This window comes from Dipteris shenzhenensis, chromosome 3 (assembly GCF_047967505.1).
Source record: "Dipteris shenzhenensis isolate YYH24624 ecotype China chromosome 3, Dip_SZ_1.0, whole genome shotgun sequence".
Lineage (NCBI taxonomy): Eukaryota > Viridiplantae > Streptophyta > Polypodiopsida > Gleicheniales > Dipteridaceae > Dipteris > Dipteris shenzhenensis.
The window spans coordinates 34,356,554-34,384,505 of NC_141598.1; the positions used below are offsets into that span (position 1 = coordinate 34,356,554).

A 27,952-nucleotide genomic window follows, 5' to 3' on the forward strand; every position below is an offset into this window, starting at 1 on the left:
CCTGTTCAATACTCAGCAAATTGATGCTCTCTTGATGCTAGTGCTCTTGGGCGGGGTGGCCGGAGTTACTGGTCTCCTTAGGGGGAAATCCTTGAATAAATGCTCCACTCTGCACCCAACAAACAAGGGTGTGGGGCCGGTTGTAGGTGGAACCACTGGGGTGAGATCGATATATGGGTAGTCCTTTAGTAAGTGCGGCCCTTGGCATTTAAAGTATGACACCGAAGGGTTCGTTGAGCCCTTATATGGGCATTCACTTGCCCTGTGTGGACCTTGGCAAGTATAACATTAGATGGGGGGCCTTCTCGCCATAGAATCTTGCCCTTGCGGCCACTGGAGCTATCTGGAACACTGGACATGTTGATCCTCATATAGGAGGTAGTGACTTATGATGCTACTTCCCTCCTCGCAAGGGAAATAGTCAGGGTGTCCGTGATCCTATTCCGGCTCCTCCCAATCATTGGGTAGTTCCTCCACCAACACTTGGTTGACTAGAGCTATATGAGGTGGGAGAGGTTGCAGACCCAGCATGGGTGGCGGTAAGGGATACTGTTCTGCCCTATATTGTCCTGAATTGGCTAAAGGGGCACCTTGTGCAATCTCAATGGGTTGGGTGGGGCCGTTAGGGCTAATGGGAGTCTCGCTTGATAAATTGGTTAGGGAAGAACCCTTGAAAATTAGCATTGGGAGGTGTCGCGGTTTCCCCATCTATAGCACTGTGCATGGTAGAATGATGGCCTTGCCCTATGGCCTTGCCCTTGCAGGCACTCATTGGAGGAGTGATTGCCGTTGCATACCCCGCACCACACATTGTCTCTCCTAGGAAACAAGTGGGAGTTACTCGATGTCTCCTTGGAGGTTCGTGACTTCCAATGCTGGCCCAGTTGATTCAGTAGGTTGGAGACCAACTCGCTCATATCCAAACCCTTAGTTTGGTTGGAGGCCAACTAAACTGCTGGCCCAATTGATTCAGTAGGTTGGAGGCCAACTTGCTCATATCCAAACCCTTAGTTTCGTTCTCCTCCTTCTTGGTAGGCTCCGTATTGGAAGACCTTACCGATTGTGATACTTCGAATGGAGTTGTAGTTTTGTCCTGGACAACCTTATCCATCATATTATCACTTATACGGATGGCTACCTTGCTGCTGCAGAGTTTGAAGGAAGTGGGATTCATAACCATTAAATGTTCATGCAACTTCGGTTCTGCCAATTCTATGATGAAGTGTGGCAACAATTGTTCATCCGCTCATCCTCTCATGCGGTTTGTAGCAGGAATTGAGGTGCTTGATCTTAGCAACGTAATCACGGAGGGATTCCTTGTCATTCTGTCTCATATAACTGATTAATCGAGCTCCACTTATGGCCACTAGGGGCGAACCTTACAATGAAAGCTTTACGTAACGCCTCCTAGTTGACCTTCTCTTTCGGGATGAGGGCCCTATACCATTGGCCTACCTTGCCATCGAGACTGCACCCAAAAGCATTAACCATTTCTAGATCTCCGGGAGCACCAAAGGCTTCACATATTTTCTCGAATAGCTCCATGTGGGAGACCAGATCTCCTTCCCCGAGAAATTTAGTTATCAACTTCAAAATGGCTATGGGTCGACTCCTAGAGGGATTGGTGATCCCTGCTAGGAATACGGGTGTGGTCGGGGGTGGGGTGACCCCACTTCCTAGTGCATTCATCATGATGTGCATCACCTCATCCGATAGCACCGTTTGGGAAGCTGGTGGAGGCGGTGCCGTTGTGGGCCTAATGGGTCGTAGAGGTAGCCTCAAGCCTTGGCCCTGGTGGCGGGATCCACTGGGTTGCCAGTACCGGTGTTGGGAGTCGGGACTATGAAACCTGCTCCCCCGTACCGCATCCGTATTCCTAGCAAGGATCACCAATCCCTCTAGGAGTAGATATCGCCACACCATTTTCCACCACATTTGGCACCCTAGGCCCATCCATACCCTTTTGGCAACCCTCTCCCATTGATATGCCATATGCCGTTGATGAGTCAGAATAGCTCATGAAGGATGCTAGAGGGTCCAGAGTCATAGCTCGCATGAGGCAGATAATGCAAGTGACTTTTGAGGCAAACTTATTAGATACATGGGCGCACTAGAGCCAAGAGGAAAATTATGTCATAGACCAACTCCATAAGGAGTTCATTGTACCTCCCAATTATGAGTTTGATACGGAGTATATGCTATCACACATGTGCAAAGTAATGAAACATTCCCGATTGGAGATCCGGTGTGTGATGAGTAAAATAAGATGAACCTCCTTATGTGAGTAAGTTAGATTGGAGGAGGGTAAAAAATGAGTACCGTGATTATCAAGAGAAGTGGGACAAGTAGCACAAAGTGACATGAGAGGAGATTCACATCTCGAGAGTGGTAGCAAGTGAGTACTTAGAGCACAATGTGTGCTACATACTCCTTTTGTAATTTTTAGTTTGGTTTGAATACATTGTTTTGCTCATAGCACTTCATATGATGTTTTTGATTTGGATTCACAAGTACTCTATGATTGGGTGACATTCTATGAATGAGGAGCATGATTGTGCATATACTCATGGCACTCAAGCTCTCCTTGATAGGGTAGATTGTGAGGGATTCCCTATCGATTGGATGGAAGTTGCATGTAGTGTAAGACTCCGATCCTCCTTGTTCTCAATCATTTTTCTTTCCATTTTTAAAATCAAGCACTTGGATGAGGATGTATTCAAGGGCGAGGGAGTAGACGAGAACAAAGGTGTAGATGAGGAGGATAAGGACCGCGAGGATGATATAACTGTGTTTACCTAGCCACCTTTCAAAAAAATTGCCATTTTCTAGCTCTCTTTTGACATGCATTCACATTTTGTATGTACCCTGTTTTGAAGGGGACTTTTGTAATACATTATATGAGAGTTTATAGAGTATTTTTGTCATGTAGCCAAACACAATGGAATTCTACACATGGTAATGAAACTAATTTTGATTTTCAATTGTAGTGGGGCAAAATGCGGCTATAACAAGCCCCAATCTTTTGTACCCCCCCCAAAAAAAAGGAGCATAGTGTCAATGCCAGATGCATAGACCGACATTGTCAGGCTCTATCGGGGCTCGATGCATATACCAACAAGGCTCTTCCGACAGACATACCAATGTGTATACCGATGTTTCGACACTTAGGAAGCAAAATTCAATGTATTTTGTGCCAAAATGTTTGTTTGAAAAGTGGTGTATGTCTTGTAGTGACTTCAAGGATCTTTAGGTAGTTGTGTTGTGGAAATATGCCCCTTGGATTTGGCTATAGTAGGGGGAGGTATCTAGTGCATTATAGTATCAATGACTACTATGTGCCATATTTGACTAATGTGTGCCATATTTGAATGTGATCGTGCTTGAGGTTTGCGAGTGCGTTAATGTAATTGCACTTGAAGATGTGACTCACTTGTTTGCTTGGATCTTTGGGCCTGATGGAGCTTAAACCATGAGATGAAATCAAGGAAGATACACCATTTGAGCTTGCAAGCTCACAAGTAGAGATTGAGACAAACATACTTGAGCATAACTACCCCCATCCCAATCTCATGCATTCCCATCAAGTGAGGATCCACATTACCTTACTTTGACTGATTACCTTAGTCTATAGAAATCCAACTTCTTGACCTAATCTCTCTTCCCAAGCATTCCCATCTCACTGGCACCTTGTGAGGATCCACATTCCAAGATGGACTGAGAAAACCAAAATAGATCAAGGATGAACCATTGGTACCATGAGGACACGACTTCAAGAACAAGGTTGAACCCCGAAGAAAAGGTTCTCAACAACAATGCAAAGATTGATAATTTTGTATTTGATTGTCGCAATGGCAAATTTATTTAATGGTTATTTAGGAAGGTAGTGCTTCTAAGAAGTATTGAGTAACTTGCATCTTCTTGATTTATCAGCATAATTGTCATGTTTGGCATTCTCAATTTTTGTTCTCAATATCAGTGGACTCCAATCTATAGACAACCTGAATTTCAATATCATTGAACTTCAACATGCAGACAACACATGATGACATAACAATCATAAGTTTCAAATATCATTATATTTTATGGATCTAGCACCCAAGCTTTTTAGAGATCTAGCACTTAAGTTCAACATTTAGTAAGTAATATGACATATATTTTGAGGATCACATTAAATGTGACAAAGTCAATCATTTAGGTCATCTAATACCATGAATACATCAAAAGTATTTCAAGTAGACACAAAATATGTTATAGCTTACTTTGTTTCTCAAGTACTGTGCTCTACTTTTATAATCACACTCATGAATATGTGATCAAGCTATCAAAGCAAATCATGGCAACTTTTCAATAATTTTAGCACAGTACAGCTAGTGCATTGAGTGCTAAATAAGAACCTTTAAAAGAACACATGTTGCAAGCAATGGTGATGGCTGAACAAGCCATTGCACATCCAAGAATAACAGGTGCCTCGCTTTAGATACTATGGATCAAAACACTATGCCATTTCCTCATCTTATTGCCATACCTCTAAAGCTACAAGGAAATGCTTTCTTAAAATTGATTTGATGTGGGATATTGTTGCAAGGAATCAAACTCTCCCTTGTTTTGTGGATCAATTCCTTACACCAACTTGATAACAACTGAATTGTAAATAGACTATGCTTGATCACTTATAAACTCTATGGGACATACAAAATGACAAATAATATATATAAAGAGTAATTATTTTCCTGTAAGATCAAATTGTCTCAAAGTGCCTTAGTTTAAACTAGGCCCACACCTCTAGAAGGCTTCCCAAATCAATTTACTTGTAATGAAATGTAGTTGGTTAGCAAGGAGTTTCCTACTTATCGAGAGACGTCACATTGCTTGTAGTACTTGGATGCATCTCAAAGTAGAGTAATTATCCACCACAAAAACAAAATTTGTTGTCATTAAATAAAGGTCAATGATCAATGTGATGTGTTTGAATAGGTAAATTATGCGATCTGTGGGTTGAGGTTACCTACTATCACCAAGTTTGACTTATATATAGAGTTTTGTTTTCCTTAATATATATATTATTGAAGGTGATGCCCGAGGTATGTTTTGTTGTGTGCTCTGCCATGTCTTCTCTCTCATGATTTTTTACAAGGTATCAAAGCAACTCTTATACCTCCTTGTGTCCTTTCATTTTTAGCCACCAATTTGCCACGGTACTCAATATCAAAGCATTTTATATAGCTCTTCAATACTCCTATAGCCAATTATACTGAGAGGGTAAAATTTAGAAAAATCCATGTATCATAGACATGAGACCTCCAACTAAAGGGGAACTACTAAGACCCATTTGTACATAAGATTTTGTTTCCCTTAATAGATGTACATTTATAGGTCACGCTGGATATGCGTGTGGTGTGCTCTATTATGTCTTCTCTTTGTTTTCAAAATGGTCATTTTCTACATTTAGATTTGCATGGTAGTTGTAGGGGCTTCATAAAAACTACAAAGGGGGGTGCTTAAATCAATGTAACAACTCCCCCCCACCCATGTAGTACATATTTTTTTGGCCTTATTATTGCTAGACTATGTGCTGAATTGATGAAGACAGTGTGACATGCTGTAGCTTTAGAGTGTTCAATTATTTGTTGATGCTATAATGGCCATGAAAAGATGTGTGTGTGTGTGTGTGTGGAGAGAGAGAGAGAGAGAGAGAGAGAGAGAGAGAGAGAGAGAGAGAGAGAGAGAGAGAGAGAGAGAGAGAGAGAGAGAGAGATTTAATTAGCATTGCTTGTCCTTGTAGTTACAAGTCCATGAGACCCTTGTGCAATAACAATTAATTTATGCCCAAAGTCCAAGAAATCAATTTAGGTCGAAAGTCCAATTGAGACCCCAACAAAGACAAGGATAGAGCCCCTTGTGTTGAGGGCTCGCAAGGGGCTCATGTGCTTCTTGGAGTAGGTAGAGGCCATGCGGAGGCCTTTACCCGATGTAAAAGTGATGAGCGATGAAGTTGCGAGTTACTTTGACATAGGGTAAAGGTTGACCAATGGCTTCTACTGGCCATCAAAGTAGATGTGATGGGCGCATGTGGAAGTTTCAAACACATGAGCATTTATAGAGGGCTTGATTAGCCGGCCCAGATTGAGCCTCCGAGCCCTCCCAACGACTTTGATGGTGTGAGTCACGAACATGGGGTGCGTGTGCCCAGGTGTGCGTGAGAATGCCATTTTGAACGTACCACCAGGATGGCCAGACTCATCCCGCAACGCAGTTGGGTATCTATCGGATTGGGCAGCGTTGCCTACTTCTACAGAGAGCGGCCACTGCCATTGCACCCGTGAGAGCGGAAAAGCTTCTAGAGTGGGGTCACTAGAGTCTCAAAAAGTGACTTGATTGTCACTCTCATGGAGTTTGACTAAGAGGGGGCATTTTCCCCAAAGCGTACAAGGCACGATTAAAAGTAAGGAAAGAAAGAAATGAGGAACACTTAGGTTTGAACTTTTGGAGGGGAAGGTAGAAAGGCAAGGTAGAGAGGAGGAGCTGATCCGATGCTGCTGCTCATTCAAAGCTTGTGGAATGTTAGCGATCCTTGCGAGCTCTTCAATTTTTGCTCTGGTACGTCTTCTCCTCTCCGATCATCACTCCCATTTTGATCGCTTCCAGCATCTCTTCGTGTTTTGCTGTTCGTTTGCTCCCGCTTCCTCAAGCCTTCTCAGATTCTTTCACCTGAACCTGAATGCTCAGCGAAAAATGTTGCTCAAGCTTCACGCTAGGCATGCACGCCCTGCCTTTGGTCTCCGGAAGTATCTCGGTAGCTGTTCGAGCTGCGTGTCCTGGACCTATACATGCTAGATAGAGATCCCCCCGATCGCAGTTATAACAAGCATTTATCCTAAGCCCGAATTCTCTCCTATTTGTCTTATAAAGTCAGTTAGAGAGTGTATACATAGCATTTCCTGAAAAAGAGAATGAAAAGAAAAATGATCTCGTCTACCACGTGAAAAAAACCGGCTGCCCAGACAATGGAGGATAAACCCCGCCTTAAAATCCTGATTCATAACTGGAACGTTCGTCCTCCACTTGTGGATACCCTGTAGACCAAGGCCCATCAAAGGATGGCAAAAGCCACAGAACGGCTGACGAAAATCCCCTTTACAAATAACTGGCTGAAGTAACATAGAGAAACAGACCAAGCTATAAAGAAACTGGGGATCAATTTCAGACCCACGGATAAGCATGCTGCTTAGAGCAAACCAACGTAACGCCTCCATCTGGCATGAGTGATGAGGGAGTTTTGTTTTGCTTTAAGAGGATATTTCTGCACGTCCTGGATTCACATCATTCTCTCACTTGAAAACAAAAACCCTGCATTTCAACTTCAACAGAAGAATAACAAGGATAGCCAAGAGGAGGTACTGCTATGAATGACGGAGTTTCTGGTTTTAATCTTGTGCGTGCATGGATGGTTTTGCTTTAACATGCCGATTATCATCTAGTATACATCTGTCTCTCAAAAGCAGTGCAGTCAACGACGACACAACACAGCACACACCTTAAAATTGAGAACAAAAACAACAAGGAAAGCGAATTGTATATCCTGTTGGGTCTCCAACGGATATTAATAATTTCATGTCATATTAAGGAGGAGACTTAACCTCTTGGCAACGGACCATTAAAGCATGCAAAAAGCAATAGAACAGGTCAGGGAAAGCCTCTACACGAAAGTAGCTGAAGTGACTTCTCTTCACTTGCATAAGCATACATTGTGGCCATGTTGGAGATCAATGGCTATTTTGCTATGGTCTTAATTGTTACACACTTTTTTTGGTGAAATTCTTAATTGTTACACCCACACACACACACGCACGTACGGTACATACGTATGTATGTATGTATATGCATATGTATACATTATATATGTGTATGTGTATGTGTATATAGATAGATAGACAGATAGATAGATATAGAGAGAGAGAAAGAAAGAAAGAAAGAAAGAAATATTAACGTCCACGGGAGACCTCACGGGCCTATGGGACAAAGTACACAGAAAAGTGAACTCATACAAGCCTCGGTGGGCTGAAGCAAAGGGCACACTAGGACCCTTGTTGAGTACTATAGTAATCTATGCTAACAAAGTCATAATCATGAATAGAAATAGTCAACTGCAACTGCATAGTGGGCCAGATCAATCTATCTAGTACCAGGAACAAACTGAAAAACAAGTCAGTATCGGCAGTGGGACTCAGAACAGAATTAGAAACCGAAGCCTGGTATAGTGATGGCTCTCTGGGGGCTGCGAAGATGTCTTGTATCTGTGTCCGTCGAGTTGTCTCGCGCTGTGGTGGGGGATGCGGTCTCCTCGCTTTCTGGACTCTTTGAGCTATGTCTAGAGTGACCCCTTGTCTCTGTCGGTCCCACCTAAGGAAAGCTGTGATAGGTCGGACCTCAATAGATTGTACTCTGGGACTCTCTGTCGCGCATGTGGTCTCTGCGTCCCTCTCTCGGTGGTACTGTGCCGGCTGCTCATCCAGACTGCTCTCATGTCGGCTAGCTCCTCCTCCACTCCACTGTGTTCTGAGGCTGACTCAAATGTATAGAAGTCTGTGACGTGTCGTTGTGCCTGGTCATTCTCTATATCCTGTGGTGGTCTGGCCATCCTTTGTTGCTCTTTGATCTGTCGTAGAAGTGTCTCACTGTGTTGAGGTATCTCCATCAGATAAAGCCCGATACAGACTTGGTCATGGAAGTGGATCAGTCGTGACTACTCCCCTCCCGATAGAGATAGTGGTAGCGCCCCCATATCTCGTAGCAGGCTGCTCCTATGTCTCAACTGCCCCCAGCGTGCATAGCGTGTAGACCCGTTGCTCTCTGGGTATACCTGCTGCTCTCCCTATCTCGATCCTCAACTGATGGGATGGACCCACCTCCGACCAATGGCAATCCTCAGTACATGGGAGACTCCTTTGTCCTCGAGATATTGGGGTCTGATGATGAATCCCTCCTTTGATACTCTCAGGAAGTGGTCGCGATAAAATTGGGTCTTGGTGGGGAGCTCCTGGTCCTCCCTCCAAGTCGGGGATGTATGAAGCTGGAGGAGGTCTAACCGTATGATACGGTTGATCTCATCTTGCGGGATCGACTCAAGAGGCGCATCCATGTTGTATTGAAAGGGGCGAAGCTTGTCCATACCGTGCCTAGCAAACCAAGTGGATATGCGTGCATACCATGTGTCTGCCCCGCTCTCTGCTAGTCGTCTGGATGACTCTAAGGCCAACCTTGGAAGTCTCCAATGGGGTAAGTCCCAGACTCTGTGGATGAAAGTCACTGTCTGAAATGGCATCAACCTGAGAGGTGTCATGGTGAACTCTGCCTGTACTATCTCATGTGGGACTGAGGGCTTACATCGGATCATCCTGGACCCCATCGTCACCTGTAACCGCTATGAGAGAGAGAGAGAGAGAGAGAGAGAGAGAGAGATCAGAACTTACCACTATGATATGGATGCAAGAGATGGACGGAGAGGGATGACCAGGATCGTAGTAGTAGTAGTAATGATATCGCCAGCACATCACATGGTGATGAGTGGGATCAGCATTCAAATGTAGGAAGAGTGCATGAGTGCAGCAGCAACGGCTCAGCCTAGAGCAGCTCCTGAAGCTACTACAGAGGCACACGACAGTTCATGAGGATTTTGCAAAAAGATGGTGCAGCATACAATGCCATTTAGGGTGGTTACCTCAGCCAACATATGCTGCAGGTGTTGGTACATATTTGGACAGGTTTTGTACTTTGTTTCTACATCTATAAATGAGACCTTTTGGCTGTACATTTTAGTGTTCGAAAGTGTCGTCTATCTACTTGTGTGCGCATGTTGAAGGGAGATTAAGTGGTTGTAGTATCCAGGCATATCTTCCAAATTAGGATGATTTGTGTTCATAGTTGGTGATGCAAGGTGATTTGTCTTTTGCTAGGATCAAGACCTTTTTAGCCATAGGATAAGAACATTGTGGGAAACGATTGAGGTTCCCCTTTTCGTTGATCCTCAAGCTCCTCTATGATGACTGAAGTCACTTTGGCCGGGGCTGAGCATAGTAGACCTTCATCCCCATGGTTATCCGTTTCTTCATTTTTCAATAATTTATCTTTTGTCCGCATAGTTACGGGAAACGTGCGTTTCAGGAGAAAAAATAGGCGAAACGGTGTTTCGGGGTTGATCTGGAACAGAAACGGCGTTTCTGTGGGAAACGTTTCTGCCTGCAAACCCTGACAAAACAAAAAAATTCCTGCGCAGCCCGTCACTTTTGTCGCCGCCTGTTCGTCGCTCCTTCCTTGCTTTCTGCTGCCCGTTTTGTGTCCTCTCCAGTGCCCAAGGCTCAAGCCTCAAGCCTCAAGCCGTGTCCTCCCGAGTGCCCAAGGCTCAAGGCTCAAGTGCCCTCAGCCTTCAGCCCTCTCTTCACTCTTGTCCTCCACGGTGCGCAGGCCCAAAGGCCCCTTTGATCTCGTGTGAAGGTAAGCTCTCATTTCTGAATTTATTTTTAATCTTGACTCTTGAGTCTTGACCCATCCTACCCTCCTCTTTCAAGTTCCAATTTTCAGATTTGAATTGCATGTTTGTGCTGTAGCGTCCGTAACTTGCATGCTTGCCTTGTTCTCGCCATGGCTGAGAGAGGCACCGTGAGCGAAGTCACGCAGTCGGATTATTGGTGGCAACAAGTTGAACTTGAGGAAAAAAGGAGGAGCTCGTAAGTGGAGATGCAGGTTTTGTGGATTGCGTATACACATGTGGATTGAGACAGGAGTATACACATGACAAGTATATTGGTTTTCATAGACCAGATGGGACCAATGGTACTGATGATGATGATGATGATTCCATGCCAGAGGAGGAGGTTGAGGTTGAAGAGGATCCCATAGATCCGCCAGATGTTGATGTATAGGTCTTATGGGCCAAGGCTTAGGGCCTACACTTTTTGGGCTTTTTACCTTTGTAGTATGTACTCTTTCATTTTTGTCCTGGAGGCTGAGATGGAACTTGGAATTTTGCAATGCCATTTTGTTACTCTTGAGTCATTATGCAAATTGTAAATGCATGACACATGTGGTGTATATACTATAGTTTATAATGTATTGGAATTTGGCATTGATGATTGATCATTGGTTGAACTTTAATGTTGTCTTTCTTCATGTATTCTCAAATGTGAGTACTAAATGGTGGCTCCTTTTCCCTCTCGTAAAAGCCCCTTGCTGACGTGGTGTTTCCCCATTTCAGCCCTTTCAAAAAATCCCGAAACGTTTCCGTTTCCCCCCTTGCCGTTTTCGTTTCCGTTTCCGTTTCCCGTAACTATGCTTCAAACCCCTTATCTTCAGCAAATCCAATACATTTGAAATACGTCTTTCTATGGCTTTTGCAATGAGGCTAACACACCATCCATGACCCATGGGCCAATGTATGTATGTATATATAAATATACGTACATATGTATATATGTATGTATGTATGTATATATATATATATATATATATATATGTATCTATGTATGTATGTATGTGTTCGCATGTATGTATATGTGCATATGTATGTATGTATGTATATATATATATATGTATCTATGTATGTATGTATGTGTTCGCATGTATGTATATGTTCACATCCGTATCATAGACGGCAAGTTTCGATACCACACACTTTTTTTGGGTGAAATCCATGCAACTTTATATTACAATAAGCAGTTTTGAGAAAAGGAACATGCATTTACATCCGATAAGACAAGTAAGTAGGATAATCTATCTGTCAAGCACATAGACAATCATAAAACGATTGTCGTAGTGACATGCAGAAAAGTGAAAATTGGAGAAGGTGGAATCACCTGAGACTTGATGATTTCTGTCCTTCCATATAGTCCAAAGTGCCCAATAACAAACTCAATAATGAACACACACACACACACACACACACACAATAATTATCTTTTGAAGTGATAGTACTAGCATACTTATATTCAAGAATGACAAATTGCGCGCAATATCACTAACTTTAGATTTGCAAAGATAGCATTTTCAGCAATTTCTCAAGCATATTTTTAGAAAGATCGCAAAGTGGAAAGTTCGACCACTAGTTTTCAATTTAGATTGTTGATATTAAATTAAAACTAGGTATTCAAAAGGATTCTAAATAGCATAGCCATTGTTATGTTTCAGGTAGCTGTCTTGTAGGAGAATGACTGATGAAATGTTTGATAGTCATGGTGGAGGCTTCAGGTTTGATACCCTCCTCTAATCCTCTTTGTGAGATCTTTATTTTGCACCATTGTATTGCATGTCTAAGATATTGTTTAAGATCTATATGATCATAATTGTGTAGTCTTGATTTGATTGTTGCAAAGGTTTGATGTTGCATGGATTATGTTTATCTTTCATGATTTTAGCTCCCTATATGCCATAATTATGTGTATTTGTGTGATCGTTCTCAAAGGTTTGATGTTGCATGGATTATGTTTATCTTTTATGATTTTAGCTCCTCATTGTTGGAGGCGTTGTTGTTGTACCTATCCTACTCGTTGCTTTGGAAAAGGACTAGTCTACTCGCTTGTTAAGGAAGAGTGGGTTTTAAATACATATTAGGTTATCAATAGTGTGTTTAGTTTTGTGCTGTTTTTGGATGTTATGTGTTTGTGCCACTTTTCTTGGTGATTTTGCTTTCGGGAGAGCGCTTCGCCCTCCACCTAACAGATACAAAAGAAGGCAAGCGACATTGTTGGGTGTCTAGCTAGTATCTGTGGTTGAATGGCCGTAAGAATTTGGTAGACAAGCCATTGTAGGGCATCTTGGGCTCTCTCTTGGGATAGAGAGGGAACGTGCAGAGACGCCCCTCACTACCCTAGAGAATCCTTGGCCAATGGGCATACAATCCCATGAAACTCAGCTTTTATACAGAGCACTGTCTATAGATCTTAGAGGAGGGTCTCATCTACCTGCTTGGCTACACCCAGATCCACCTCCCCCATGGCTTGAGGATCTCGATTGGGTAGTTTCACGTTTCTTCTCATCGGACTGGACGAGTTGAGGGCATCCCAAGAGGGCCGCCACGACCTGCAGGACGTCGAGTCAGAGGGACACTTTGCTTTCACATGTCTTGTGTACTATGAGATTAGATGCTCATGATATAGAGGAGATTGTGAGGCCTAGTCGGAGTTTAGCCACAGGGTGATAGTTGGAGTTCAGCCACAGGGTGATTAGTGTTTGTTTTCCAGCCGGATAGCATCGTCGAGCAGTCCTAAGAGAGACAACGTAGTTGAGATCCGAAGAGAGAGACATGATAGACGTGGTAGTGGGTTGATCTATATGTGGATGACATGCTGATTGCCAGCAAATCTCAGCAGGAGATTAGTGCTTTGAAGAAACAACTGCATAAGTCTTTTGATATGAAAGACTTGGGTGATGCAAACCATATTCTTGGTATGCGTGTTCTTCCCACATTTCTAGAAGGTTTGGCTCAAGTGTGGTATGACAAGTAGACCAAAGACGTTCGCCAAAGCTGGCCAAGGTTGACAGCAGCAATGATTGAGTATTTCGGCAAAGAAGAGGAGCTGGAGAATGTGTACCTGTAGGTGGCAAACTTGAAGCAGTCAGAAGGTGAGACGAAAAGTTCCCATAAGAGGTCTTTTCAGCCTGAACATTGAACACAAGAGTATCAGAAATAGTAAGCATGATAGCTGCCCTTGCGGACAAATCAAGCTCTTCCCATTCATCATCTGCCATGTTAGATGGCTTGACACCCTTCACCCTTATGGGCTTAGAAATCTTCTTTAGCAGAAGTACATTCAAACACTGTTCTGCCCATAATGCATAATTGTGTGCTCCTTCCAATTTCTTTATGTTCAGAATTGAAGATTCACTTCCCCCTGATGCCATATCAGATAAGGAAAGTTCCTGACTCCTTGTAAGTCAAAAAATGACTGAATAAAGTTCTGATTTCTCAGAAAAAACCTGCTCTATCAAGAGCCAGAAGTACTCACAATAGTGCTGTTTTTTACTGTCAAAAGAATCTAGGAAAACAGTAAATTTCCCTCTAGTTACTGTACCTTCTGACACACTGTACCGTGCTCAAATAGGCATAAAACAGTAATTTCAGAATGCTGCAGCTGTTCCACAGGTGCTTTAACAGTGCATCATCATCTGATGAAGCATAAAACACTGCTGTCCTGATCACTTCTCCCACCTCAGATGAGGTATTGCACTGATTTTATATGCATAAACCACTTGTCATACACTGTTTTGTTCACTGTAAAAGAGGCTCCAGACACTTCAGCCTGTCACAAACCTGCAACAGAAAATGGGACAAATCCCAAGCAATCACCCTTCTGCCAAAGGGATAAAAGGCATCTGAAGGTCTCAAACACTAACCCAAGTGCTCTCAAGCAAAATTTGGGCAAAAGCCCCTTGATTTGACACCTGTACCAAGTGAAAAAAAACACCTCAAAAGTGAGGTAGCATACAAAAAGTAGCGCTCTCCTGGCACTTTCACCTGACAATGCAATGCATAAACAGCCCTGTGTACACAATAACAACACAGATCCCAACGTACAGACACTGAAGAGAAAATCTTTTGAGCACTGTCAACGATGGACAGTTAGGGACCGAGTAAACTCGATGCGCCCTGGCCAAGCGTGGCTCAACTGAGATTTTCCAAGGTGTCGTACACAAAATGTGACCTGCAAGAAATGTCACTCAATACACTGCGGAAACAAGACCAATGTGGGCTCCCTGGCTCCACACTGCCTCAAGGCATACACAGCATAGACTTCCAGGCAAAAGCCCTTTGAAAATGTCACCCAAAAGCTGAGATTTGCACTCAGCAAAAGCATAAAAGTCCTCTGCAAAATCAAGGCATTACCTTCCCGAAACAAGATAACTGTGCAATCAACCACACACTGTGGTACTAGTCACCTCAAGCACGAGGGACACGAAGGTACTTGCTGTACTTTCAAAACACAGTTTTGAGAACTGAAAATGATCCTGAATGAAGAGCAGAGTGCTCTCTCTCCTTTTCTTTCTCCCCCAAAGAAAAACTGATGTACCTGCTGTACTTTTGTACCTTTGTACCTGTGTAGGGTACAAATGTACCTCCTGTACCTATGCAGGGTACAGATCCAAGGAGAAATTTCGAAATGCACTCCTCTGACGCAGATCCAAAACAAAAAATGCACCTCCCTGTCGAAAATCCCTGACGCAGCTCCCTGTCACAGTCTGTACGGCGGCGTTCGTACGGCACGGTCGCCTGTAAGGTGTCCGTACGGCTGTACGGACGGCCGTACTACGCCCGTACTGTACAGTACGACGCGCGAAATGGCGCGATGCCTGCGCCCACGCGTGCGCCTGCGCGATGCGCTACCACGCGCTGCCTGACTGCGCTGCTGCCCTTGCTATTGTCCGCACTGCCCCGCTGCAGCCCGTGCTGCCCTGCGCTGCTGCCTTGCTGGCCACTAGGGCAAAGAGGTAGGGGGAGTGGGTAGACGGAGTGGAGAGGGAGGGGTAGGATCTGATACCAGTTGAGAGGGAAGGTAAGAGGGAGAAGTACAAGGGGGAGAGAGTGAGAGAGAGTGGTGACACAAAAGATGGGTGTGAAGTGATGAGCCACACCACAAACTCATAGGTTTTATTAGGATTAGGTTTTTCACCCTATGACTGTCTTAAGACAGTCATAGGTTTCATATCTTTAATAAAGGGGTGGCAATGTGCCTTTACCCCAACACATTTACATGGGGGGGGGGGGGGGAATTCACCTCGTGAGGACACCCCGTTCATCGTTCAAGACCAGAAATTTCAGAAAAATCCCTTGTCTCAGAACCTCGGAGATCGGTCGGTCGTGATCCTCTCTTCTGCAACTTCTCTTGCGACTTCCGTCGTCCGCAACTGTCGCCCGTCACCGCTTTGATACCAAATGTGAAGATCCACACTTTTCGAAAATGCAAATGTGTGCAATGCATGCAGAATTTGAATGTCGATTGGCCCTCCAATGGGGAAGAGCGCCCTCGTGAGAGTACTTGTTTCTTTTTCGACCTACATGCAAGGTGGGAGAGAGATGACGGATGAATGCAATGTGGTAGAGAGAATGCTACGTGAGATTTCCAATGAAAGGGTGATACCCTTTCATTAATGTCCCTTGAGATTACTCAAGTTCCATCTTCCCATTTACACCTACCCTTATCCTATGACCCATGTACCTACCATTCAATGCACTCTAATGCACCCTTTCCCTTTCCTATTAAACTGCTTGATCGATCATAAATACAAACATATAACTGCACCATCAAATTGGCGCCTAACAATAATAAGGTTCTAATGACTATTAATTAACTAAATAATCATTTCTCTTGTCATGACAAGCCACGCGTCATCATCCGTACTTAGAGACGCTGCTGTCCCGTACTGTTCCTATAGGGATCCTCCTCTATTCGCTGTGAGGTGCTGCCCATGTGGCAGCCCCGTCCCTCTCTCTTCTCTAGGCATCTTCTGCCCTAGGCCTCCCTCCCCCATGCTTTGCTCATATGGGGGCTTACAGATGCGGAGGTGACCATTTCAACATATCGATACTCCAAGTGAGGGGTGTTTCTCCCTCAAAAAAGTTTCCTACAAATATCTGAGGTGGCTAAACTGGTTGACCACTTCTTGTGTGGTCCTATCTAGGATGAAGACATTGTTCAGAAAAATAGAAGGATGAGTGTAAGGAAGCTTATATATATTGCATTGCCTTGTATAGCAATTGTTCAGAATGGATACTGATGTGTGTGCTAAGGCCAAAGTTGTTCTAGCACTCCCTAGATCCCCTCCTATTGCTACTTGACACTATTTTGTTTTATTGAGGCTGCCAACTTGGGCCTGTTAGATTAAGCAATGTAGAGCCTCATTAGAGCAATGTTAGCATGCTAGTAGACTAAGGTGCTAGAGTCGTAGTCAACCACACCGACAAATAGGCCATTTTTTGAGTAGACTAATACAAATCTGTGTTGGGGTAAAGGCACATTGCCACCCCTTTATTAAAGATATGACACCTATGACTGTCTTAAGACAGTCATAGGGGGAAAACCTAATCCTAATAAAACTTAAGAGTTTGTGGTGTGGCTCATCACTTCACACCCGCATCTTGAGTGTCTCTCCTCTCTCTCACCCTCTCCCTCTTGTACTTCTTCTTTTTTTCCTTCACCTTCAACTGGTATCAGAGCCTCACTTCCTCCCTACCCCTGCCTACCTCTCCCTCTACCCCCTCGGGACTTGTGCCCCTTTGGCATTGCGCAAGCAGCTAGGGCTGCAGCACGGGACAGCAACGCGGGGCGGCGAGGGTGTATCGCGGGCAATAGCGCGGGCTGCAGCGGATCTGCGAGCAGGGCAAGGCGGCGTCGAACAGCAACAGCAGCTGCTAGCTGCTACAGCTGTGAGCAGGGCAAGGCGGCGCGCACGTACGCGCAAGCAGCGCGGGAACACAGGCAGCGCATGCGTGGGCGCTGCGCGCAGGCAGCAGTCGGTGATCACGCCATTTTCGTACAGTCGTGTACGGACGTACGGTTGTCCGTACAACTGTACGGACAGCAGTCGACCGTACCGTACGGATCTCCGTACGGACTGAGGCAAGGGCTGCGTTAGGAACTTCTGCGTCAGGGAGCTTCATCAGAGATTTGCATTTCGAAAAATTTTTTTTTTCTCTTCTTGGATTTGAACCCTGCACAGGTACAGCAGGTACTTTGGTACCCTGCACTAGTACAAAGATACAAAAAGTACAGCAGGTACATTTTTTTTTTGGGAAGAGGAAAGGAGAGAGAGCACTTTGCTCTTTATTCAGGATCTTTTGCAGTTCTCAAAACTGTGTTTTGAAAGTACAGCAAGTACCTTCGTGTCCCTCGTGCTTGAGGTGACTAGTACCACAGTGTGTGGTTGATTGCACAGTTATCTTGTTTCGGGAAGGTAATGCCTTGATTTTGCAGAGGGCTTTTATGCTTTTGCTGAGTGCAAATCTCAGCTTTTTTGGGTGACATTTTCAAAGGTCTTTTGCCTAGAAGCTTATGCAGTGTATGCCTTGAGGCAGTGTGGAGCCAAGGAGCCCACATTAGTCTTGTTTCCGCAGTGTACTCAGTGACATTTCTTGCAGGTCACATTTTGTGTACGACACCTTTTTAAAATCTCAGTTGAGCCACGCTTGGCCAGGGCGCATCGAGTTTACTCGGTCCCTAACTGTCCATCGTTGACAGTGCTCAAAAGATTTTCTCTTCAGTGTCTGTATGTTGGGATTTGTGTTGTTATTGTGTACACAGGGCTGTTTATGCATTGCATTGTCAGGTGAAAGTGCCAGGAGAGCGCTACATTTTGTATGCTACCTTAGTGTTGAGGTGTTCTTCACTTGGTACAGGTGTCAAATCAAGGGGCTTTTGCCCAGATTTTGCTTGAGAGCACTTGGGTTACTGTTTGAGACCTTCAGATTGTTGGGGTAAAGGCACATTGCCACCCCTTTATTAAAGATATGACACCTATGACTGTCTTAAGACAGTCATAGGGTGAAAAACCTAATCCTAATAAAACCTATGAGTTTGTGGTGTGGCTCATCACTTTACACCCGCACATTTGGAGTCTTCTCTCTCTCTCAATCTCTCCCTCTTGTACCTCTCCCACTTAACTTCTCCCTTCAACTGGTATCAGAGCCTCACTTCCTCCCTACCCCTGTCTACCAGCTCCCTCTACCTCTACTTCCCTCGGGGCTTGTGCCCCCTTGATATAGAGCAAGCAGCGCAGGCAGCAACGAAAAGCAGCGCAGGCAGCTGCAGCAGGGCGGCGCAGGACGCGAAAAGCAGCGCAGGCAGCTGCAGCAGGGCGGCGCCGAGCAGCGCACGCGTGGGCTGCATCTAGGCATCGCGTGCGTGGGCGCAGGGAGCGCGCGGGCATCAGCTGGGCTTCGAGCCCATTCGCCGTACAGTCGCGTACGGGCGTACGGTTGTCCGTACAGCCGTACGACGACCGTACTGTACGGACCGCCGTACAGACTGCGACAGTAAGGTGCCCTCTTTCGATTGGGAGCAGCGTCAGAGATTTGCGTCAAGGAAGGCTTGTTTTTCGAATTTTTTTTTTCTTTCTGTACCCTGCAGCGGTACAGCAGGTACACAGGTACAAAAGTACAGCAGGTACATCAGGTTTTTTTTTTTCTTTTTGGGAGAAAAAGAGAAGGAGAAAGAGCACTCTGCTCTTCATTCAGGATCATTTTCAGTTCTCAAAACTGTGTTTTTTGAAAGTACAGCAAGTACCTTCATCTCCCTCGTGCTTGAGGTGACCAGTACCACAGTGTGTGGTTGATTGCACAGTTATCTTGTTTTGGGAAGGTAATGCCTTGATCTTGCAGAGGACTTTTATGCTTTTGCTGAGTGAAAATCTCAGCTTTTGGGTGACATTTTCAAAGGGCTTTTGCCTGGAAGCTTATGCAGTGTATGCCTTGAGGCAGTGTGGAGCCAGGGAGCCCACATTGGTCTTGTTTCCGCAGTGTATTCAGTGACATTTCTGCAGGTCACATTTTGTGTACGACACCTTGGAAAATCTCAGTTGAGCCACGCTTGGCCAGGGCGCATCGAGTTTACTCGGTCCCTAACTGTCCATCGTTGACAGTGCTCAAAAGATTTTCTCTTCAGTGTCTGTACGTTGGGATCTGTGTTGTTATTGTGTACACAGGGCTGTTTATGCATTGCATTGTCAGGTGAAAGTGCCAGGAGAGCGCTACATTTTGTATGCTACCTCAGTGTTGAGGTGTTCTTCACTTGGTTCAGGTGTCAGATCAAGGGGCTTTTGCCCAGATTTTGCTTGAGAGCACTTGGGTTACTGTCTGAGACCTTCAGATGCCTTTTATCCCCTTGGCAGAAGGGTGATTGCTTGGGATTTGTCCCATTTTCTGTTGCAGGTTTGTGACAGGCTGAAGTGTCTGGAGCCTCTTTTTCAGTGAACAAAACAGTGTATGCCAAGTAAGAAGATTTCTAAGCCCATAAGGGTGAAGGGTGTCAAGCCATCTGGGATGTCAGATGATGAATGGGAGGAGCTAGATCTGTCTGCGAGGGCTGCTATCATGCTTACTCTCAGTGATTCTCTTGTGTACAATGTTCAGGCTGAAAAGACCTCTTATGGTGTATGGCAGAGGCTAGCAGAGTTGTATGCCCAAAAGAGTTCAGCCAGTAAGGTGTATTGGTTGAAGAAGCTGGTTGATTTTCGCATGAAGGAAGGTACAGCTATGACCTCACACTTGAGTGAGTTCAATGCCATCTTCACACAGTTGATTGCACAGGGGTTGAACCTTGATGAGGAGTTCAAGGCTACTTTCTTGTTGTGTACCCTTCCTGAGAGTTGGGACACTTTCAAGACCACCTTGTCTAATTCGAATGTCACTCTTATATATGCTGATGTAGAGAGCTCTCTTCTCATGGAGGAGATGAGCAGGAAGAATAATGCGGGCAGCAAGTCTTCAAATGCTTTGCAGGTACAGGAAAGAGGCAGGACTCAGCAGAAGGGGAGATCTGCTAGTAAGTCCAAATCCCGCAGTCAGTCTCGTGGCAAAAAGGATATTGAATGCTTTTATTGTGGCAAGAAGGGACATGTGAAGTCTGAGTGCTTCAAGTTTATATGGGATCAGAAAGCCAAGAAGGCTGAAGTAAAGGATGCAGGCAGTGGAAGTAAAGGCAAAGGCAAGGCCAAGGCAGATGACTTGGATGCAGTGAATGTTGCAGCAGAGGATAGTGACAGTGACATACATGATGTTTTATGCTCTTCTGCTGTAATTGCACATACCTTGGTTATTGATGGCCATGACATGCACACCTGGCTCTTGGATTCAGGTGCTTCTTTTCATGTTACTCCTCATAGGGAGTGGTTTACTTCCTACACAGGTACTCATGGAGTTGTTCACCTTGGGAACAACTATGCACGTCAGATTGCAAGGATTGGCAGTATACAGATAGTATTCCCTGATGGACGGTCATTTATGCTTGATGGTGTTCGCCATGTGCCGCAAATCAAGAAAAATCTGATTAGCACTGGCTTGTTGGATGACAGTGGTTACCACACCACATTTGGGGATTCCAAATGGGTGATTACTGATGGCCAGGGTGTAGTGGCTGAGGGTTTTAAGAGTGATACCTTGTACCCTCTTTATGTTTCCAGTGCGGGTAATCATGTTGTTGCCATAACCGAGCTGCCAAAGGTTTCATTGTGGCATAGCCGGTTGGGACACATGTCTGTTAAAGGAATGCAAGAACTGTCACGTTTGGGTTATCTGCCGTCTCTTTCTTTTTCAGATTTGCCTACTTGTGATCATTGCATTTTTGGCAAGCATTCTATGACTCCTCATAAGAGGAGAACTCCCCAGAATAGAGCACCGCTTGATCTAGTGCACACTGATTTGTGTGAGATGCCACAGTTATCACTAGGGGGTGCAAAGTATTTCATTACTTTTATTGATGATGCCACACGCAAAGTGTGGGTCTATTTCTTGAAGCATAAAAGCGATGCCTTAGATGCTTTCAAGAAGTTTGTCGCTCAGGTGGAGAATCGGACAGGTCGTAGGCTGAAATGCCTCAGATCCGATAATGGGGGTATGTGTCACATGCTTTTGTACAGTTTTGTGAAGCTAAGGGCATGAAACAGGAACTCACAGCCCCTCATAATGCATCTCAAAATGGTGTAAGTGAGCGGATGAATCGAACTATTCAGGAAAAGGTTCGATGTATGTTGTCTTATGCTGCATTACCCCATGGCTTTTGGGCAGAAGCCGTGCAAACAGCAGTTCACATTATTAACAGGTCGCCAAACAAGGCTTTGGAGTTGAAAGTGCCAGAGGAGGTGTGGTCTGGCAAGCCACCCTCATATAAGCACTTACGTGTATTTAGCTGCGAGTGCTTTGCTCATGTACGCAAAGAACTACGCACCAAACTGGAGCCAAAGTCTATCAGATGCATCTTTATGGGTTATGGTGACGAAGGTGAAATGGGGTACAGGTTATGGGATCCCGTTAAACGGAAGATTATACGCAGCAATGATGTCATCTTTAAAGAGGATAGTGTACACAAGGAACCCGTGCGACCTGTGGAATACAGGAGGGTTATTTATGATGATGTTGGACAGCAAAGAATGCCCATTTATATGCAGCAGCAGGCTGCTGCAGATAACCTTGTTCAAGAGGGTATACAGGCTGAAAATCAGCCAGATAATTTTGCCAATGATGCACCACTGAATATGCCAGCAAATGGGGCTGTAGAACAGCCAGATATGGTGGTACAGCCACCCGTCATGCATGACGAACAGGCTGGACAGCAGCCTAATCCGGAACATTTTGTTAGGAGGAGCACCCGTGTACAACGGCCTCCTGCCAGGTTTGTTCTTGGTGCAATACCTCATCTGAGGTGAGAGAAGTGATCAGGACAGCAGTGCTTTATGCTTCATCAGATGATGATGCACTGTTAAAGCACCTGTGGAACAGCTGCAGCATTCTTAAATTACAGTTTTATGCCTATTTGAGCACGGTACAGTGTGTCAGAAGGTACAGTAACTAGAGGGAAATTTACTGTTTTCCTAGATTCTTTTGACAGTAAAAAACAGCACTATTGTGAGTGCTTCTGGCTCTTGATAGAGCAGGTTTTTTTTGAGAAATCAGAACTTTATTCAGTCATTTTTGGACTTACAGGGATTCAGGTACTTTCCTTATCTGATATGGCATCAGGGGGAAGTGATTCTTCAATTCTGAACATAAAGAAATTGGAAGGAGCACACAATTATGCATTATGGGCAGAACAGTGTTTGAATGTACTTCTGCTAAAGAAGATTTCTAAGCCCATAAGGGTGAAGGGTGTCAAGCCATCTGACATGGCAGATGATGAATGGGAAGAGCTTGATTTTTTCGCAAGGGCAGCTATCATGCTTACTATTTCTGATACTCTTGTGTTCAATGTTCAGGCTGAAAAGACCTCTTATGGCCTATGGCAGAGGCTAGCAGAGTTGTATGCCCAAAAGAGTTCAGCCAGTAAGGTTTATTGGTTGAAGAAGCTGGTTGATCTTCGCATGAAGGAAGGTACAACTATGACCTCACACTTGAGTGAGTTCAATGCCATCTTTACACAGCTGATTGCACAGGGTTTGAATCTTGATGAGGAGTTCAAGGCTACCTTCTTGTTGTGTACCCTTCCTGAGAGTTGGGACATTTTCAAGACCACCCTGTCAAATTCAAATGTCATTCTTATGTATGCTGATGTGGAGAGCTCTCTCCTTATGGAGGAGATGAGCATGAAAAATAATGCGGGCAGCAAGTCTTCCAATGCTTTGCAGGTACAGGAAAGAGGCAGGTGTCACGGGGGCGTGAAATTCTAGGTACTTTAATGTACTACAAGACCGTGACAACTTTGGTTTTAAAAGTCCAAGCGTGGGCTTAATAATGTGTAATTAAACGCGGCATGGTGCCTAGCACATAAGCGTAATTAATCTCTAGGCCCAAAGGCATTCCAAGGAATTAAAAGAGTGGTTGTTGGGAAATGATGACGTGGCATTTTTAATGGGCCCCCTAGAGGGCCATGTACCTTCAGTGGCCCCCCTAGAGTTCCAGGTGGCTCTAGTGCCTTCTACATGCTCCTTTGCCATTCCTGGACCTTCCTGGGCCTTCTAAACTTCACATGTGTGGTTTTCTCTCTCATCTTCTCCCTTTGTTGAGATTTTGGACTGGTTTTTCAGCCTCCTTCAGCTGAATTCCGTTTTTCTTCATAACTCCTCACCCGTTTGGATTCCTCGACTTCCGTTTGGCCCGATGGCTTCCCCTCTGCCTCCCCTTCGTAGTGATATGCTTTTCCCTCCGTGCGTTTGGTAGAACGGGCAGAGCTGAGCACTTCTTTTGCTGGTCGAATTTGCAAAAGTGGCTTTTTCTGGACCTTTTTTCTTCTACCGCCTCCTGGGCCTCTCCTCTTGCAAAGCTACAGCTTTCTGTTGAATTTCGAGTGGTCCGACGCGCTGGTTGACTGGTTTTTCTCAGTTTTGGAGGACTTTCCGGCGATGAAACTTCTCCAAAACCTTCTCAATGCATTCCTCTCTGAAGCACGCTTCTTTTGAGCCCAAGAACTCCCACTTCTTCGCGACAGAAGTGCTTCTTTTCGCATTTTTCAGTGGAATTCTTGCTGGTCGGCTCTTGTAAATGCTCTTTCTTCATGCCTTTGCACTCCTCTTTGGCTGAGAATGCAATTGGGCATTGGCTACTATGTCCTCTTGGTGATTGAGGACTTGGTTCGAGTTTTCAGGGCTTGGTGAGTTGTGATTTTGCTACTGCAATTTCTTTTTGCCATAAGCTATTGGTTGGCCTCGTGTGCCGCCTCTTTCTTGGCTCGCAGGTGCCCAGGCAGAGCTACATGAGTCATTCTTTGGTTGGGTACTTTGCTGATTTTATTTTGGAGCTTTGAAAAGCTTTGTGAATGCCACCTGGAAACCACTCAAAGAGAGTGCAGCTGGGGTGCAGTGTGATTGCATCTGGACAGCCAATGGAATTGCACTCGGAAAAGAGAATGCCTTTGGGTTGAGCCTATGGGTTAAGTGCACTTATGTGATGGTGTTCTATGCTTGAAAGCCTTGCGAAGGCTTAGTGAATTGGGGCTGCGTGCTCAGTTGCAGGGAAGGTCTCCCAGATGCAACTTGTAATCATTTCACTGTGAAATATAAAGAAATACCGAAAGGGGCGCCACGGTGTTTGGGGCCAATCGGGTGCACTTGTCTATGTCTGTTGAGCAGGGGCATTCTAGCCTCCATCCCTTTTTCAGTGGTTTTGTTTGTGAACAAATGGGTAAATGCCAAATGGTGATCATGCAATGGTTAATGGTTGTGATATATGCTTTGTGAGCTGTAAATAAGTGCTGAAGTGATTAAAGGTTTAGTTCCACTGCCCTCTGAGTGATTAGAGGCCGGTTTCAGGCAGGACTCAGCAGAAGGGGAGATCTGCTAGTAAGTCCAAATCCTGCAGTCAGTCCCGTGGCAAAAAGGATATTGAATGCTTTTATTGTGGCAAGAAGGGACATGTGAAGTCTAAGTGCTTCAAGTTTATACGGGATCAGAAAGCCAAGAAGGCTGAGGCAAAGGATGCAGGCAATGGAAGCAAAGGCAAAGGCATGGCCAAGGTAGATGACTTGGATGCAGTGAATGTTGCAGCAGAGGACAGTGACAGTGACAGACATGATGTTTTATGCTCTTCTGCTGTAATTGCACATACTTTGGTTATTGATGGCCATGACATGCACACCTGGCTCTTGGATTCAGGTGCTTCTTTTCATGTTACTCCTCATAGGGAGTGGTTTACTTCTTACACAGGTACTCATGGAGTTGTTCACCTTGGGAACAACTATGCATGTCAGATTGCAGGGATTGGCAGTATACAGATAGTATTCCCTGATGGACGGTCATTTATGCTTGATGGTGTTCGCCATGTGCCGCAAATCAAGAAAAATCTGATTAGCACTGGCTTGTTGGATGACAGTGGTTACCACACCACATTTGGGGATTCCAAATGGGTGATTACTGATGGCCAGGTTGTAGTGGCTGAGGGTTATAAGAGTGATACCTTGTACCCTCTTTATGTTTCCAGTGTAGGTAATCATGTTGTTGCCATAACCGAGCTGCCAAAGATTTCATTGTGGCATAGCCGGTTGGGACACATGTCCGTTAAAGGAATGCAAGAACTATCACGTTTGGGTTATCTGCCGTCTCTTTCTTTTTCAGATTTGCCTACTTGTGATCATTGCATATTTGGCAAGCATTCTGTGACTCCTCATAAGAGGAGAACTCCCCAGAATAGAGCACCGCTTGATCTAGTGCACACTGATTTGTGTGAGATGCCACAGTTATCACTAGGGGGTGCAAAGTATTTTATTACTTTTATTGATGATGCCACACGTAAAGTGTGGGTCTATTTCTTGAAGCATAAAAGCGATGCCTTAGATGCTTTCAAGAAGTTTGTCGCTCAGGTTGAGAATCGGACAGGTCGCAGGCTGAAATGCCTCAGATCCGATAATGGGGGTGAGTATGTGTCACATGCTTTTGTGCAGTTTTGCGAATCTAAGGGCATCAAACAGGAACTCACAGCCCCTCATAATGCATCTCAAAATGGTGTAAGTGAGCGGATGAATCGAACTATTCAGGAGAAGGTTCGATGTATGTTGTCTTATGCTGCATTGCCCCATGGCTTTTGGGCAGAAGCCGTGCAAACAGCAGTTCACATTATTAACAGGTCGCTAAACAAGGCTTTGGAGTTGAAAGTGCCAGAGGAGGTGTGGTCTGGCAAGCCACCTTCATATAAGCACTTACGTGCGTTTGGCTGCGAGTGCTTTGCTCATATACGCAAAGAACTGCGCACCAAACTGGAGCCAAAGTTTTTCAGATGCATCTTTATGGGTTATGGTGACGAAGGTGAAATGGGGTACAGGTTATGGGATCCCGTTAAACGGAAGATTATACGCAGCAATGATGTCATCTTTAAAGAGGATAGTGTACACAAGGAACCCGTACAACCTGTGGAATACAGGAGGGTTATTTATGATGATGTTGGACAGCAAAGAATGCCCATTTATATGCAGCAGCAGGCTGCTGCAGATAACCCTGTTCAAGAGGGTATACAGGCTGAAAATCAGCCAGATAATTTTGCCAATGATGCACCACTGGATATGCCAGCAGATAGGGCTGTAGAACAGTCAGATATGGTGGTACAGCCACCCGTCATGCATGACGAACAGGCTGAACAGCAGCCTAATCCGGAACATTTTGTTAGGAGGAGCACCCGTGTACAACGGCCTCCTGCCAGGTTTGTTCCAGGAGCCAATATTGTGGCTGATTTTATCATGCTGACAGATTGTGGTGAGCCTTCCAGCTTCAAGGAAGCTATGGGAAGAACAGAGAAAAGGAAGTGGGAGCAAGCCATGCAGTCAGAAATGGACTCCTTACTTCAAAATGATACATGGGACTTGGTGCAGCTACCTGCAGGCAGAAAGGTTTTGCCATGCAAGTGGGTTTACAAAGTCAAAGTGGATTCAAATGCTTTACCGAGGTATAAGGCCAGATTGGTTGCCAAGGGATTTAAGCAGGAGAAGGGCATTGACTTTGATGAGATCTTTTCCCCTGTCGTCAAGATGACTACTTTGAGAGCAGTGTTAGCTCTTGTTGCTCATGAGGACATGGATTTATGTCAGATGGATGTGAAAACTGCTTTTCTTCACGGAGATCTCCATGATGAGATCTACATGAGTCAGCCAGAGGGATATGCTGTTAAAGGGAAAGAGCAGCTTGTGTGTAAGCTCAAAAGGAGCTTGTATGGACTCAAGCAGGCACCAAGAGAATGGTACAAGAAGTTTGATGCCTTCATGCAGTCCCAAGGGTATCATAGGTGTGAGACCGATCATTGCTTGTACACCAAACGGGCAAAGGATGGCAGTTTGATGCTACTCATTCTATATGTGGATGACATGCTGATTGCCAGTAAATCTCAGCATGAGATTAGTGCTTTGAAGAAACAACTGCATAAGTCTTTTGACATGAAAGACTTGGGTGATGCAAACCATATTCTTGGCATGCGGATTACTCGTGACAGGTCCAAGGGACTTTTGTTTCTGTCACAGAAGGAGTACATTGACAAAGTACTGCAGAGGTTTAAAATGGAGGGGGGGAAGTCTATTAGTACCCCGTTGCCTCCACATTTAAAACTCAGCAGTAAGGACAGCCCCAGATCAGATGATGATAAGGCTGAAATGGCCAAGGTTCCGTATGCATCTGCAGTTGGTTCCTTGATGTATGCCATGGTTGCCACTCGTCCGGATATTGCTTTTGCGGTGGGAGTCATCAGCAGGTATATGGCAAATCCAGGCAAGCGGCACTGGGAAGCAGTGAAAGGTGTCTTTAGGTATCTCAAGGGTACCAAAGACTTGTGCATATGCTATGGTAG

At 44.8% G+C, this 27,952-nt stretch overlaps 1 protein-coding gene across 1 annotated transcript in view; it reads left to right on the forward strand.

The window, feature by feature from the left end:
- Positions 1-6,443: 6,443 nt before the first annotated feature.
- Positions 6,444-27,952, forward strand: part of LOC147903700 (putative protein phosphatase 2C 59) — a 55,476-nt gene continuing 33,967 nt past the window's right edge. The window contains exons 1-2 of the mRNA XM_087372559.1: positions 6,444-6,597; positions 12,181-12,240. Coding sequence (XP_087228685.1) covers positions 12,200-12,240 — 41 coding nt within the window. The 5' untranslated portion in view covers positions 6,444-6,597; positions 12,181-12,199. The remainder of the gene's footprint in view (positions 6,598-12,180; positions 12,241-27,952) is intronic.